General features: G+C 42.8%; 2 protein-coding genes across 3 annotated transcripts in view; both read left to right on the forward strand.

Moving 5' to 3' along the window:
• LOC110861429 overlaps window positions 1-17,111 on the forward strand; it is a 54,232-nt gene that overhangs the window by 19,014 nt on the left and 18,107 nt on the right. For both annotated transcript variants that reach the window (XM_035844778.1, XM_035844779.1), the window contains exons 3-4: window positions 8,936-9,727; window positions 9,804-9,884. In XM_035844778.1, coding sequence (XP_035700671.1) covers window positions 8,936-9,727; window positions 9,804-9,884 — 873 coding nt within the window. The remainder of the gene's footprint in view (window positions 1-8,935; window positions 9,728-9,803; window positions 9,885-17,111) is intronic.
• LOC110861510 (TATA-box-binding protein) lies at window positions 2,098-4,136 on the forward strand. Its single transcript, XM_022110636.2, has 5 exons — window positions 2,098-2,234; window positions 2,444-3,040; window positions 3,135-3,488; window positions 3,578-3,672; window positions 3,770-4,136. Exons 2-5 carry the CDS (start codon window positions 2,460-2,462, stop codon window positions 3,841-3,843), a joined length of 1,104 nt encoding a protein of 367 aa, XP_021966328.1. The 5' UTR covers window positions 2,098-2,234; window positions 2,444-2,459; the 3' UTR covers window positions 3,844-4,136.

Genomic DNA, 17,111 nt, shown 5'->3' on the forward strand with positions numbered 1-17,111 from the left:
AAAATGGGTGGGTAGGGCGGATGTGATGTAACTACGACCATTGAAGCGTCATGTCGCATTGCATAACGTAATAATTATTCCTATTCAATTTTGTTGACAACATCATACAATTCAGTACCCACGTCGACGGGGGTTGCATATGCGAAGGTGATGAATTGTAGACATTTTTGGTGGTCTGGTGTATTAATAGTGCCGCCGATGGAGCCTTCCCCACTCGTGCCTCTGTAATGCCAAATTGTCAACCAGCTTTACTTTTGCAGTCTTTTTATAGGGGGCATAAAACGGATAGTGAACAAGTTGCTGTTCTTCTCCCCCTGCTATCACTGCATGCAGACTCCGAATCTCTTTATCGTCCCTCCCGTCTTTATGCTTCATCAACAGTTTGGAAAGTTTGAGGAGATAAACTTTGTGGGAATGAGGGTGATATTTTATTTTACGAGGCTTGGATCTCTCAATCTCAGTGCATTGGGTTCATTTGGAATTTTAGTGGAGGGTTAACTTTCCCTCCGGATTGAATTTATTGGTTGTCATCAACAAGAGGAACTGGAGGGAAACGTGCTTATCGGTTGTATTATTATCCAGTTCTAGGACTGATATAGGGACCCGTAGCATCGTGAGCGTGCAGAGTGAAAGTCCATGCAGATGCCGAACTACGTATGTGTTAACTGTTGTAAGAGGGGAGGTCTATCTGGTGGGGAAGTTGATCTAGTCCATCCGTCGGGTACGTGTGTGTGAAATATGAAACCGGATTTTTCCGAGAAATGTCTCCATCGAAGGAAATGTGAGATGATATGTTCATGATCGAAATTGTGTCGACCAAGCTTCATGGTCTAGACATTGGCTGCCAGTTGCGTTGGTTGGTCCTCCTCATGGCAATGGCTGTCGAAGCCAGATTCACTCAATTTAATGTGTCCTACACAGAAGAGGCGACCAACTTGACGGGCAAAACTTTGACCTTGCTCGGCAAAATTGTATTCAAAGGATTTACTCACAAAGGAACAATTCGCTTCCTTCGTGGTTGGTTTGGTGGTGAGCATTTTTGCGGAGGATCGATAATTTCCAAGTAACCCGTTCAAGTTGGGTGGATGTAAATATATGTACACGGTAGCTAAATAAGGCCTGCAGTTTGCGAGATAATGAAAAACTGGAGAACAGAGGAGCAAAGAAAATGCGAAGCAGAGGAAAAACAATTTGATAACTTTAAACAACATGGAACCAAAATGATTTAAAAAAGGAAATCAGATGCAGCTGCATGCATCTCAAGCGCAGGAAGCAAGGCAAGCACAGGAATTAATTGGAAATCTGAGAGAAACAGAATTGTATTCGAGATCATGGAACAGATGAGATTCTTTTTTATTAAAATTTGCATGTCATGCATGAGAACTCACTTTGTGCAGAAAGTACTTGCATAATATTGAAATGTTACTTTTAAATGTTTGTGTTACGTTTTTTCGACATAAAGATTCAACCAGTTTTGGAAGACATTATTATCTGTCCCACCTACACACACCAAGACCATGATTAAGTCAATCCAGTTGAATTGATTATGAATTGCTGCTCAACTTTATGTCATGAACTTTTTCTGAGAACCTCATCTTTTCCTTCCACCCAAACCACCTCCTTCTCAAATCACTCAACCATTTTGGTCATAAAATTTAATTCTTATGATTAAATTAAATTATGATTTTTTTCTTTCGCCAAAGTTTGCCTTCTAACTGAATAGGTTACAGTAATTAATTAATTTACAACTTTCATGTATGCTGCTGTCCACATACACAAATATGTCGCTAACTGTTGCATTTGTCACTTGTTGACCCTCTGACTTTTTATTGAATTGCAAAAACTTCAACAATTTGTGCTAGCATTTCACTAGGTGAGTGCTTCGTGTACTTATCAACCTGTAGGAATCAGGGCTACGTAATAATCTTCTAAATGATTTTGACGTGTGAGCCGACCTTCTTGGCGACTCAGAGAAAGGTCACGGACCCGTCAGCCGTTGCGAATTTTGAGACGGAACGAGTCTCAACTTGAGACTCTCAAGATGGTGAGACTGATTTTGAGTCCAAGTGTCAAGTGGCCAATCCTGATTGCTGCGCCGCCTGGTGGTGCTTCATTGCAAACTCTGCCACGAGTCGAGTGCCACGTCAGCCATCACCATTAGCCGAGCAGCCTCAGCCAACGACGGACGGATTTTTGCACTCCTCAACAAATTTTGTGAAATTCAACAGCCAGAGGTAAATGTCCGTTAGTAATTAGTTTATTAGTGCAAGTCACATTGGGGGGAGGTAGGTGCTAGATAGTAAATTGGTCTCCCCTCCCACCTTCTAATAGCTGCAATTTGCAACTATTAGAAGGTGGATATTACTGCTGCCGAATTTAATATACAAGTAGTCGGTCTTCCCTCTCTCTGCGATAAATTAATCACACCTGTACTTATTTGCAGGTCGTAATTAACCATTATGGCAACGCAAAGAAACCTGGCCGTGAAGGATGAGCCCAAAAGTCCTGATGCGTGCTCCTTGGATGACTTTGAAGACGGGTGGCCTCCCAACAAACTTGTCCGCGTCGACTCTGGAAACTACCCAATTTTGAGGGGTCAAGACAAGAGGAAGCGACTACGGAAAGAGTGCTTGGAAGCTGTCAAAGCAGAAAATCAGTTTTTCGACGACTGCCAGAAGGATGGACTGGCTGAAGGAAACCTCAAGGGCAAACGAAAGTCGGCAAGAAAAACAAGTTTGGTGGCGACTGAGACAGCTCGGAAATTGCCACTTCGGGCGGCTCGACGAATTGGAACTGGAGGAGAAGGAGATCCACCAAGTTTCGTGCCGTGCAATCTGCCACGACAACGGCCTGCTTTTGAAGTCAGTCCTGCCATCTTTGAAGCCAACGGCATTCTCGGAAATGGGAAGGGCACTGTTTATCCCAAGTACGAACTTGATTCGCAGTACAACTTCATCATTCCCGAACCGCACAAGTTGAAGAATGCTCCGTGGAAGCAGAGTCCAATTGAGCCGCCGGAAGGGTTGGAACCAACCGTTTTGTAAGTTCTTGCAATTAAATAATTATTATATGAATAGCAAAAAAGATAACTGATGGTGTTTTAATTCTGCTCTTATTATATTACTGCTTGTCAGATCTGTGGTGGCGTCGGTGAACTTGGGAGCAGATTTGGACCTGAAATCCATTGCTGATGCATGTCTGGACTTGAGCTATAATCCCGAGTCATTCGCACCCTTGGTCATGCGTCTCAAAGATCCAATCGCCACGGCCATGATTTTCCCGGCTGGCAGGATGACCGTTTCTGGGGCCAAATCGGTGGAGGCTTGCAAGATTGCAGTGAGAAAGTTCACAGCGATGGTTCGGTCGGTGGGATTCAATGTGAGACCGTTTGGAATGTTGATTAAAAACATCTCTGCCACCTTCAGTGTTGGCTTCAAGATTAGGTTGAGACACCTCTCCAAGAATCGAATGCTCACCCCACAAATAACGTGAGAAACCCATTCGACCAAATTCCATACTCATTAATAATCCATCTAGTTAATTAATAATTACGTTTATCATTTCATTTCGCTGATAGGTATGAGCCTGACTCGTTTACTGGAGTTTCGATGGCTTTGCCATTTCCGAAAGCTAATGTGATGGTGTTCCGGACTGGGAGCGGGATGATACAAGGTAATTAATTATTATATTTACCTACATTTATTTTGGAGGGAGTGATTTGAGATATTTTTCAGTTGGCACTACAATTATTTAATATCTTTATTTTCAGGAGTTACCACTTTCAAGGATCTCGATAAGGTCTTCAAGATTATTTACCCCCACCTCAAAATGTATGCAATGTAGGAAGGTCAGGATCGCAAGAAACTATTTGGCACTCGAATTAGTATAATCTTCAACTTTGGAAAAATGTTCATTCGTAAACGAGGATCAAATTCACATCAAATTAAAATAACTTTAATTTCATCTTATTTTCTTTAAATGTATTGTTACTATTTGATAGAAATTTTACATACCAATTCTAACCAATGGTAAGAATTAAATTTGCACTTATCTTATTTATTACATGCGTATTTGTGTAGCAAGTTGCATGTAAAGTATACATGAAATAAACTACAGTTTTATATAGTTCAAAATGAGCCTTCCTACAATTTTTAAGCTGATGTATTCACTCAAACGTGTGAGCAAATGCATGAAAGTTGGTATTCACACAAACCTTGAAATGTCCAATAATAATTCGTCCCAAAGTATTTCAACATTAATCCACCCACAATCGTATCATCTTTCCGTCATACCACCTGCTATGGAAATCAGATAGGCATTCAAATGTGCTATTCATGATGTAGACGCATTGATTTATAAGAGGACACAAATACCTAGAAAGTTGTCTTTCATCAGTGAAATGCCACGAAAGTCGAAATCTTTTTCGCCCACTACCCGAATTCTTGAGGGAAATTATATATAACACTGCGTTTGTTGAATACGAGATGTGGACGCTTAATTGTTTTTCGACTAATGGTTCAACGAATGCATTATGTGACAGCACAAAATGCTCAATCGTGAAAAATAAAAATGGTTTTCCAAGCTGAACAAGTACTTGATGGATTTCTCACGGAAGAAATATTGAACTTGGAAATAACGACGGGATAAAAACTGAATTACTTTGCTCTACTTCCTTTAATTCCCGGAATTGATACTACCAATTTGGCAGTCGTACATACGTTTAATTCCCTTTAAAAATAAGCTACAAGTACTTATAGAGAGCTCTAGTTTGAGATACCTAATAAGGACTAAAATCTAAGCAAATACTGGAAAATCCTGCTCAATTTATTGCCAAACCAAGCCAGCATGAGCCTCCGTAAGCCGTATTAATCGTAAACATCTTCAAACATCTCGTTTAAAACTTGCTGCGTAGTGTAATCCCTTTTCTGTTGCAGACCACTTCCTTCCTCCCATCCCAACAGTTTTGCCGTCCGTATTCTTTATGTGGTAGTAGTGATCGCATCCTCATCCTAATTCAGTTTCAAGCAAACCAAACTTTCTCTTTCGCAGGCTTGGCTGGAATTTGTATCTTATTTGCTTTCCACACCACCACCGTTCTTCTGTTGTGGAATAATATTATGCAAATATTGTGTGCTCAAGTAAGTTTCTCAAATGGTGAGAATTGGGGGTTCGATCCCTTCATCACCAATCAGCATTATGCGTCTCGAATATACGACTTACTTCTTACGTGGGCTTTCCATATTTAGAGATTCCGATGATTGAAATCACAGCGTGTGGTATGGCGTATGCACGAGCTGTCTTAACCTGAGATACACAATACTTTACCCTCAACTCAATTTGTATCAAAACCAAAAACAAAGCTTGTCGGCAGGCTGCTACTACTTTAACAGAGCAATAAATCAATAAAGACGGAGAAACCACAAGAAGACGGATCGACAGGAGCTAGTTAACCATTTTTTAAAACGCAGTATTAGCCGCAGTTTGAAAGGAATTTCACTCTAGAAATCTTTAAATAAACTGCGAACGCAGTGTTGTATCCACTTTTTCGAAGGAACTCCCTTTGCATGGCAATTCAAAAATAGATTGGAAAGGTTGCACTCAAGTCGGGAAGTGAAAGTGCAGGCTGTTTCCCCGTTGATTTGATGAGGTGAGGGTAAAATAATATATGTACAATCCATACATGTCACTCCTCGTAAGACTTTTCCATTTCTTGGCCGTGTAATCATTACCTGTCACGACACGCCGAGTGCAACCCTGTGACGAAGGGAATTGAAAAATAAAAGAGTGTTTGACAAAGTCGTTTGAAATTTGTCCCTGTAAAACGCCGTCGTCGAGCGCAGTCATCCTTCAACGTCATTTTAGATGAAAGTGTGTAATCTATAATAATGTAAAGCCACCTGTGTGTCCAATTATGTTCTCGGCTTATTATACAGGAAGAAATTTGCTTTGTGGCCTTGCGACAATTTGCGTCACTTTGCATAATACATAATTCTGTTAACAGCATATCAATCGGTACTGAATTTTGGTGGAAATTTCGTCACTCGGTGTGTGGCACCTAGTAGACCAACCTGTTTTTAAAGTCCGTATTATTTACTGGGCATCGTATTTGTAACTGAAAGGAACGAATACTTACTTTTTATCTTGTTATTGATTCGGTTCCAAGATAAAGATTTCCATAAGAGGCTTGTTTTCTTAGCTTGCTGTTTGTATATTCACCAAGTAATCGGATTTCTATTGAACTTTGGACCAGCAGAGGTAAAATTTTACCATGTGGTCTGTCATCAAGAATGTAATGCGGAGTATGCACTCACAATGGAAAGTTTCTCTGCTTGTGTAATTCCTCGCCATATTAAATGTGTCTCTTCTCCGTCTTATCCTCGACTTCAAAGGTGAGCCTTGCATAACTGTCGCCACAATATTCACATTTCAAAACTGAGCTCTTATTACTCTCACCACCACCGCAAAGCACTTACTTTCACCCGAATGAAACGGAACACTTTGCGAGCAGAAGAGAGGGAACGAGGTCATGAGATTCAACTTGAACCATGCACACACGCAGCAAGTTGAGGTTGTGACCAAATTCATAAAATATCACGTAGCATGGACCTTTATTCATCATTAAACATTCATTAAGCCTTAATTCGTAAACAATTATGAAAGGTAATGGATCTCGCAAAAACATAATACGCCGTTGTGCTCGTAGGCTGCGTCTCCTGCTCTGCACCATGTTTCACGTGGGGCCTAGACTTCTTCTGACGGTGCTCACCTTTGTTGGATAGAGCAAAATGAAAATAGATCATATAATTCCTGGAGACCGTCGCCTTGTGTCCTCGCGAAACTGGGTCTCTGTAAATCTGTTTATTTACTAAAGGGTGTATATGCCTTGTTTGCAGTGTATAGAATTTTATTTGAAGCCGAGGAAGGAAAGGTGGGTGAGGTGGGTTGGTTGGTGGGCACGCCGAATGAGCAAACATCTTCCTCATCACCGTCTCCAGAGGACCATCCGGAAGAGGAGGGCACGCAGACCTGTATGTATTCATAGTTATTGCCAGGATCCCATTAAACGATGCGGTGAATGCCTAATGTGGCCCACACCACCACCACCACCGCGGACAGGAAGACAATACCAACCACCCAGTGATTCCGCAGAATTTGTAGACTTTTCACTAAATTGGACGTAGTAAAGGAGGTTATGCAAGCAAAAATATCCGCATGTGTAAAACGACACCTTTTGAGAGATAATTTTTTACTCGTGTAGGAGGTGAACTCCTTATTTTTCAATAGGGCCAGACGTGACACACCATGGATGACTGAAGAAGCTACGCTTGTGTTAGATATTGGTATTTCATGGTGACACACACCTCCATTTCTCTCCTCCCCACCCACCTTCCCTGCTATCTCCCCATCAGTCTTATCCATCCACCTATTTATCCACCGTGTTCCACTCGGTAATGCACTATTTGCAGCCCATACTCTGGTCACAGCTCACCAACCCTGCTCAATTTCATGACTTTAGTGACGACGTGAATTCATTTAGCGTCCATTATCGTACGCTTTTGCTTTCTCTCTCTCGTGAACTATGGCTTCCACTCGGATTCATTTCAAGTGGAGGAAAAGTAGAGTACAAAGTGATCCAGAAAATGGTTGCAAAGTAGGAAGAGGTACCAAAATAGACTCGTCGAGTATTAGGAGGGATCTGTTTTCTAACTTTTTGGCGAAAGTGAAAACAGAGGAGCTGAAAAATGTCCTTTTTATGAACCTGGCTGCTGCGGCTTGTACTTTCCTTTCTAGTCGACTACTTTCCCCTCAGGATCCCTATCAGACTGGCCTATTTTGCTCCCCAGCTTTGTCTCTCTCCTCCATGAACTTGCAACTCTTGTCTCCAAAGCCTCGAGAGAGAGACCTCGCTGGACTTTTTCTTCTCCTACTTTCACTCACTCGCTATATGGGAATTTAAGTCCTCTCTCCGAGTTGGACAGAAATTCCAGCAGAAATTCTGTTCAATAATGGTGGTTTCCTATTTCATGGAATTTGCTCGACTGCTCCTGGCCGGGTGTGCAAGATATCAATTTTGCCGCATTGCTGGATTAAGCTTTCTATGACAAATTGGTGCACAATGGAGGACTTGGTGGTTGAATGGGGTGCACATCTTTATTCCGTCTGAGCATGAAATTAGGTTGACTACTGACTAGCCAAATATGCTTGGGTGAAAGCCATGCATGGGAGTGTTGTAGTTCATAATTTCACTCCCTGTCCCCAGAGAATAATGGGATGCAGAGTGGTAATAAGCAGGAGCTGTGCGGCTGCTGGGAAAGCCAAGCATACTATTTTCCTCGGAACGAGCTTCGCGTAGTGGTGAGGGAAATTCTGGTGCTGCTGATGGTATTATAAGCCCAAGGAGAAACGGGGATCAGTGCGACGTTCTCCTCGATAGTGAAAGCACACACTTTCTCTTCGCCTTCTGTCTCACTTTCTCTCCTCGGCTCACTTGGGCGGACGCAAGGAAGCACAAGCAAAAGTTAAGGCAACAAGTTGTTCAACACTCAGATTTCTTCTACTCCTCCAAATTCTGATATTGGATCTTCTTTGCTGTAAGAATAATGCACAATTTTTTAGTAAATTTCATTTTTTAGCAAAAAGTTGAGACGGGAATTTAGTTGTGAGTGGGAATGTTGGTTGCATAAAAGATTTCTTGGAAAAACCCACACACCAGCGCTTGACTTTTATTTCTTGGAAGGCAAACTTTGCCAGATTTTCGAGGAGTCTCCACACTCGAAGCAACCACACACCACCGCCCACGCCGGGCATCGCACTTTACTGCCTCGTTAGTTGAGCCTCTTGAGCAGTCACCTTGAGACTTGCTCGATAAATTCGATTAAGCTTTGCATTTCCTGAACCTTAATCTAATCTCGCTTGATCTTTGTGCTCCCCGTAGGAATTCCGTGTCAGCAAAGAGCAACAGTTGGTCCAGCCGTACTACTACTATCGCCAAGTTGTCCACCCCTCCGTTTCCACCAAGGCGCGCCACTCACTCCCAGAAGTCGTTCCAAATCAGAATCACAGCCCCAACGCGAGCAAAACCAGCCCAACCAGACTCCCACCAAGCCCACAACACCAGAACCGTAACCTTCTCAACCCATACGCTCAGAGTAACGCTCAGTATCATCCTGCCCCACACACCAACGCCAACCAGGACCACCCTTCCATCTCACAAGCCAGGCGACACAAGCTCTCCGTCGACTACTGCATCGAACACGTCTCGATTCCCCTCTGGTCTCCAGGCAGCAGTACCAAGACCTCACCCACCAGAAGCAGTGTGAGACGACCCCGATCTTCTCGACGACGGAGAAAGCCACCTCAGCAGCAGCAGCAGCAGCAGCAACCAGAGCAACAAGTCCAGCTCCACTATCAGCACCCTCACAACAACAATCCACAGACTGAGATTGAGATTGAAATCGACCCAGCAGACCAATTCTCACCACCGCTGTACCCACCACAATCAGAGCAATATTATCCTCCAGTTGGCCAGAGACGCTGCTCCCAAGCATATTTTCCCATAATTCTGCAAGAAGTGGAGACGCCACAGCTTCCTCGGTCACCACCAAGTCCGGTGCGAATACACCTCAACAATCAGCAGCAGCAGTACCAACGACAGCAGCCACCAGCGCAGCAACAGTTGGACCCTCCTGGAACAATGCTGACCCATCAATCTCGCTCACTGCCCACGGTTTGTCCCCATTTCCCTCCATGTTATACATTTGTACGTATTTATGTGGCATAGACTGACCGTTTGAATCTTACAGGGGCCCCCAATCCCGGGCGCAAGGCTGAACCGCACCTACTCCATCTCCTCGCAAGGACACATTGAGAGTGCGGTGAGAAAGGTGAGGGAGATCGACCAGCTTTTATTCTCAGTTTTAATTTTTGCATCCCACCCGCCACATAAAACCACATAAAACCAAAAGACGACCACAGGTTAGATGGCATACATGATTTCGCACATTATGAATGGTTCGTACTATTAGCGATTGCACACATCGAAAGTAGTTCGTAAATACTTTTCATGGTCCAAGGTCAGACGAGGACACACACCACTCCGCCTCCACGTGCACCCCCTGCTTATCCGCTGCTGCTGCTGCTTTTGAAGTTTGCGGATTGAACGACTGATTTTGAGATTTGTGCATTTATCCGTCTCTGACAGGCCGTAAGCCCTCCGAGAAGCACGACAGCATTAATAAGTGTGGTTTCTGGTAATCCCGTCATCCAGAAAGGTGGTGACGTGCCATCGCCTTTATGATTACCGTGATGGGAAGAAAGTTGTTTGTTGAAGGGATTCATTTCACCCGTCCGTCCAATAATGCCCTCACTTGCTCACCACACTCACTCGCTCGCCCCAAACACCTTCCGCCTAATTTCCTGCTATCATCTTGAACATATTTCACCCCACTGACAAACTGTCCGACTAACTGGCTGCCTGACTGACTGACTGGGAAATCCGGAAAACGAACGGCTCTAGAAAGTTGAATATTCAAATAAGGATTACGAAGGAATCCACCACGCTGATCTAGACAGATGATTGCGAAATGCATACTTTCCCAACAGTTGGCCTCGTCTTGTTTTGAAAGAGAAGGCACTGGTGAAATTTGGGGAAGTGAAAAATATGAAGGACGAAAACAAGGGCTGCAGCAGACGGGAAAGTATCATATCCTCCAGTCGCTGAACAAGACATGATTGACACTGACACTTGACACTTTCATGTCATACGGCATTTAGCAGAGTAGCCATCGACTTGTTTGCTTCACTGGATGGAGGAAGAAGGTTGTTTTGTGTGCCTGCTCCGGACAGATTTTGGAAAATCACTCACTCAGAGAGAATTAAAGGAACAATAATAACACCATTATCAAATCTTCCCCTCCAAATCCCTTCCAAATCCCCTCTCCCCATTTATTCGCTAATCGATCCATGTTGTTGTGGAATATCTGCATAACTAATTCGCACATCAGCCAAGTAGCATGGAGTGTACAATATGGTTCTAGGTCTCGGTTGTAAAGTAACGTGGTCAATTTGAGTCAGGCCAAATTTGCATAAATTCCGACCATTTAGAGACAAAGAAGAACCATAGGACTTGGCACTTTCTCTCCCCTTGAATATTTAGTTGGCAAATTATTCTACTAATTGCGCAATGAAATGTTGAACAACAGCAGAACTGTTCATATAATTTCGTAATAAATGTCGCAATCACTTAACAGAAATTAATCCAGCGACGAGTCATGGCCATTTCACGGCGAGAACAGCATCATCAACAACTAATTCTCCGTCAAATGAATGGCCATGACTCCCCGGATTATTTTCTCACCTTGAAATGAGGTAAAAGTTTGAACAAGTTGAAACTGGAATAAAGAAGCGCTGTGGGCAATACTTTGGCCGCTTTCAGAGGACACGTGTTGACAGAGCGATCCAAAATTAAGTTGTGTTCCCTAGTTTTATGTACCTCCAAATTTTATGCAATCATTTATAACTTGTTGGAGAAGCTAATGCTCAATTATTCAGCATTGATGCTCTCACGTAATTAATTGCTAGTGCTGCCTATTATTCAATTCTTCAACAAAGTTGCAAACATATCTGCATATCGCTCGTTATGCAATTATTTAAATTTTGGAATTAGTAGTAAAAGCAATCATTCACCATGAAATAACATGTTGCACAACGAGTTATGTAAACCCGTCCTTATCTGGGCGAGATTTATACGGCCATATCAGTAAATTTGCACATCAGCCTATACCCCAATTACATACTGATTACACTTACTGATTGGGGTACATACACATGTTGGGAGAAAGCGAGTCGGTGTCGCAGCATGTCGTGCGGGACACGCCAGGAATCATCCGTCCATAAATCATGTTTGCACTGACAGATACATGGCAAATAATAATGAATAGTCATGAAGCAGATTTCATGTTTCCGCACGCTGCCAATTATAATTCCCTATTTCCTGCAGATTGATCTTCATGCGACGACAATCATATTTTTAGATTACGTTTTTTACGCAATTCGTTCAGCCAACATGTCGCAAACATTTCGCTGAAAACTAACCTTGAATACAGTATTACGCAATAATTCCTCCTCGTGTGCGATGTGGGCAGGTCACTAGAATTTGTCCTTGGTGGAAAGGAACCTCCATAATTTTTCAGTTTATTTAACATGTTGAAAGGAGAAAAACAAACCACTTAGGATTCTTCCAAGAACAGTATTCCATCCTTCCTCGACTTAAACTTGTTCAAATAATGTGAGTTTTCCTACTAATCACGTGGGCATTTCGAAATTGGAGAGAAAGTTTACTTTTCAATCCCACACTCTAAAAAAAGTTGTACTAAATTTGCCCAACCTTGAGTAAAAAAGAGGATGACACAACAGTCGAGGTAAAATTTGTCCAACATTGAGTAAAATTATGATGATGATGCACCTTGTTCGCACAACGTTGGGCAAATTTTACTCAATTTTGGACAAATTTTACCTCGACTGTTGTGTCATCCTCTTTTTTACTCAATTTTGTTTAGAGTGCAATGCAACTTTCAGTACAAATAAAATGAAATATAAAAAAACAGGGGACGACCAAAGCTCAAGTTATGCAGCTCAAGTTCACCTCCACTTAACGAGAAGGCTGCTCATTCGACTCGAATTTCGCCACGATTATTACTTGCGAGTTTCCTTCTTCTTTCTACCAAGAAAAAAGTTACCACTTTCTCCACGAAAACGACCCCATGTTTTTTACAGCTCATTACTTTTTTTGGAAACCTTTGAGCCCAATTTATGCGTACATAGTTGCACCACCGGTTGTTTGGCACAGGAAATTGTTCAAGGCCTTTTGTTATCAATTGATGAATAGTGAAATTCAATGTGGGTTCATCGCTTAAGTGTTTTGAGAGGTTGGCTTAGTTATTTTCGGTGGAAATCCTTCTGTTTTTGTGTTCTATCCTTCCCAACAACGCCACAACAAAGGGTTTGATCCAATCTGATGATAAATACATCCATGAAAACCGCAGTCAGTTCAATCTGTAATTCTCATTGAAGTCGGCAACCGCAAGAGCAGATGAGACCCTGGCCGAAAAGGGATACACCATCACCACCAGTTGTACTTAAATGGGATGGAATTTCACAACTGAGCCGCAGAGCAGTTGGTCAATCTGCATGATCCCTCTCGCCTCCTCCATCAAATCAAATTAGATTTATGTAGCGTCGCAGTTTGTATTAATCTCAAAATAAGGTGGCATTGGCAGGCAGACAGACAGATACGTAACGGACAGCGGACGGAGTGGGTCGTGGGTATTATTTTGGTCCAAATATGTCCATCACATCACAAGCTGAACCCCCATTATTATTAGAATCCCATTGTTTCTGATGAGAAAGGAGTTAAAAATAGTCCGCGAGTGTTGGAGTTTGAGGTGAGAGCGATTTTTGACGTCCATGAGAACAGGATCTGATCGCACATGCTGCAACTTTCTCCAGTAAGAAGTACGTGCGTAGAGAGAGGAGAAGCAAAGAAATTAGGAGGCAGGCAAAGAAAGAGTAAAGTTTCTCTTTCAGGTTGAAACCCCGACCAAATTGAACTGGAAAATCATCGCTAATGGTGGTTCGTCATTTATTTGCAATCAGTTTTTGCAAGTTTCTCCCTGCACGTATCCAACAGTAGAAAACTTTCTCCCCTTTCACCCCGTGATCCAATCAAGAAAGTAATGCATATCTCCCCATGTATCGTACTAGAGGTGTTTCATGTATGGCCCATTCCCATTATTCCTGTTATCCCCATTCCCCCATTCATTATTGCGAGGAAAAAATGGTAATCGAGTAGCATCAAACATTTGCATAATTTTATTTGTCGAATGAAATTGCACACGTGTCCCATCATGAACCCAGTTGAGAGAGAGTACAACAAAGAGAGAAATATCCATGCATAAATACAAAGGGAACGAGCCATTGTCAAATTGTATGCTAAAAAGTAATATTGACTATGTCTCGACTGCTTGCCTTTACTCCATGCGAAATTACACGATTTATTGCAAAAACCTGTCTTTCTGAGCGTACATACGTGCCTGCATATTGGATGACTGCGAGGCAAGAAAATGCGTCGCATGCTTATCCACGTGCAGACTTGAGAGGAAATGAAATTCACAATATTTTCCGATATCAAGTAAGTAAGTAATATGTACATCGTTACTCATCCCTGAACCAATAACACTTTTGTGTGGGCATGACATGTGGCATTGGCTGGAGATGATTTTGTAGAGTGGAAATGGTTGTTTGTTGGCTGGTGCGAAGAGAAGCTCAATTAATTTGTCAGTCGGATTAATTTGACAAGTTTTCAACGTGGGACAAAGTTTCAAGGGGATGTGCGGTGGTTCTGCGTGGGTGAAAGCAATTCTGTTCCCATTGTCCTCCTCCAGGATACATAACAATCGAGTCGTGTTGTTCGGGGGACGCTCCAACTTCGCCATTGCCCCGTGTCCCACTATTTAAACAAGGAAAAGCTTCTCGACATGTTGTTGTTTGTGGTTTCGAGGGGACATCGCACTCGTCGTCAGACAGATGCCGATTCATTCAGGCTGCGTACTTCATTCAGATGTGCGGAAGTGTGAATTATGCATATTTACATATTGCCTACCTACCACTGACGCAACTACAGGTATGCTCGCGCGTGCTATTATTTAGACGACCTCTCAGTAAATTTCAATCTTGTGGCTAGAAAATATATGTAATTTGGGTGCGAATGACACACTTTGCTCTCATTGAATGATGATGCTGATTTTAATTAAACGTTGTGTGTGATAAATTGGTACAGCTATTATTGGATAATTTCATATCACACAAAGGAGTGATTTACAATGGTTTCTTCATTCATCATCTTTGTCGTCGTCAGCCACCACTTTCTCGGCTTGATGGGTAGTGAAATATCGCTCGATTACATGCGTCACTCTGAAAATTGGGATTGCATAATTCTCTAATATCGTCCATAGTCGCGGCTATTCTCGCCCCAGCAACCTCTCGTGACCTGATTAAACCTGGTGCCCGTCGTGTCGCCATTTCATCCACTTACACTTTCATCCATGAAGGGCTTCACAGAGAGATCGAACAACTTTCATGATTGAGTTTCATTCCTGGAAACAAACTCGCTGGCTGGTAAACAAATTGTCTGAAATTATCCGCACACCAAACCGTCAGATGATGACTACAATGCTTATGTAAATATCAACGACATAAAGAATCCGTCTGTATTTCCGTTTCACAAACCAGGCTGCCCACACATGGCTGGCTCATTTTTCACAAATTGTGGAGATCCTTCAAAATTCAATCCGAGCCAAATTTTGGCTTTGATCAACTTTACCTTGATTGCGTTGCGATTGGAACTCAAGAAGTTTTGGCCTTTCCGTTTGATGTGTACGTACAAAACACACACAGCCCAATCCAACCACCCACCCACTCACCATTCTGCCTCTGATTGAGACATCCTGCTTCGTTATGAAGGAATTGCATGGGCCAAGAAGCAAGTCGACGACCCGTCTCTGCAGGTGAGTGAGACAGGCAAACGAGGTCTTCTATTCGACTCCGTTATTTGTGTGGGTGGTGGGAGCAGACTTGATTCTCCGTACTTTCTGACATGGATTCACGGCAAGGTGAGAGTGGAGAAAGTCCACGCTGCATGTGGTGGTCGCACAACAAGGTCTCCATTATTATTCGCGTCTCCCTTCATGCGAGGATGTTGAGGTCCAAAAGTTACATCTGGATCTTCCAGTCAGAAGTGGTGCGTATGCAGAAGCTCTCCAAGATTTATCACTCCTCCGTAACTATTTATGATAGGAAGGTGTAGGTAGCTTTGCTTGGTGAGCAGGTGAGATTCTGGATGAAAAATGGATAGAACGGGTCACAAATCTTACTCATGCAGAGTATGTATGCCTACCTCCCTGCCTCACAAAAGAGTTACGAGATGCTCATCCTTCTTTTCGTGCTCACTCAGCGAGTTCCTTTCTCCCTTTATTAAAGGCTACATTCAATTCCACTCACTTCACTTATTACGTTCCTCTCTCTCTGCATCTGTCGTCAAATAAATCCTTCCAGGAAAAGGAATGTCTTGATCCTCCTCTCAGGGCGTTGTATAACTCATCCCGAGAGAGAGAGAGAGGTCCTCGTGCAATGGACAGGACCAAACAAACAGCAGACGTGGCATGATCCATCTTCTTCCTCGTCGTCGACAACAACGCCAAGAGCACCACCGCGTCGCCCGACCCGTGCAACAGCATCAATTTCAAAAACAATACGAGTGGACATGAACAAAGACATCAACTCACTCTGCATTTTTGACAAATGTGATTCCCTCGCTCGCCTGGATTATTGGAATTCCTTCAATGTCACGTCCACGGAAAATTGAATCCTACCCAATCTCTAGCCTTTCATTGTCCCATCCGCCTCTATCCAGATTTGTTCGAGAAGAACGTATACCTCCTCAAAGGAGGACCAAAAACTCATCATTTTTAACTCCTCACAAATAAACGGGGGCTCTGAAACGGGTGCAACCATCGAATAAGATTGTGTCGCATATTTTACTCAACCAACTCGCAGTCTAAACAAATATCAATATAATTTGCACGACCCATCCTCCCTTTTTCAAGTCCTGCCTCAGCGTTTATGTACTCGGAGCTCTCCTTCTTGCTTACTTTCACTTAAAAGCGTTACACAACTCGATTTCTTTCTTCGCAGGATGTGATTCTTTGTTTGCAGCAATTGTTTGATTTTCGCTTTCTCCTCGTCTGACTGCATAAGTTTTAATGGGTTCAGACTAGCTCCTAAGAGAGAGAGAGAAAGTTTAATTATTGTTTTCGCTCCTGCTTTCTTTCTCCTAATGGCTTGGATCACACAGGCTTTCCGATCAAATGGCGACCATGTCCTAGGTTGTCGCGCACATTAGTCCCCACAGCGGCAGCAGGAGTAAATTCATGAGTGGTTGTTGTGCTGGTTTCCATCTCAAAGTGAGATTTGAGGGGATTTAAGCGAATCCTACCAGAACTGACTGGACTCGTGTTGGTGCATGTGATGGCGATATTTGATCCTTCCCATTATTT

This window comes from Folsomia candida, unplaced genomic scaffold (assembly GCF_002217175.1).
Source record: "Folsomia candida strain VU population unplaced genomic scaffold, ASM221717v1 Fcan01_Sc042, whole genome shotgun sequence".
NCBI classification, from domain to species: domain Eukaryota; kingdom Metazoa; phylum Arthropoda; class Collembola; order Entomobryomorpha; family Isotomidae; genus Folsomia; species Folsomia candida.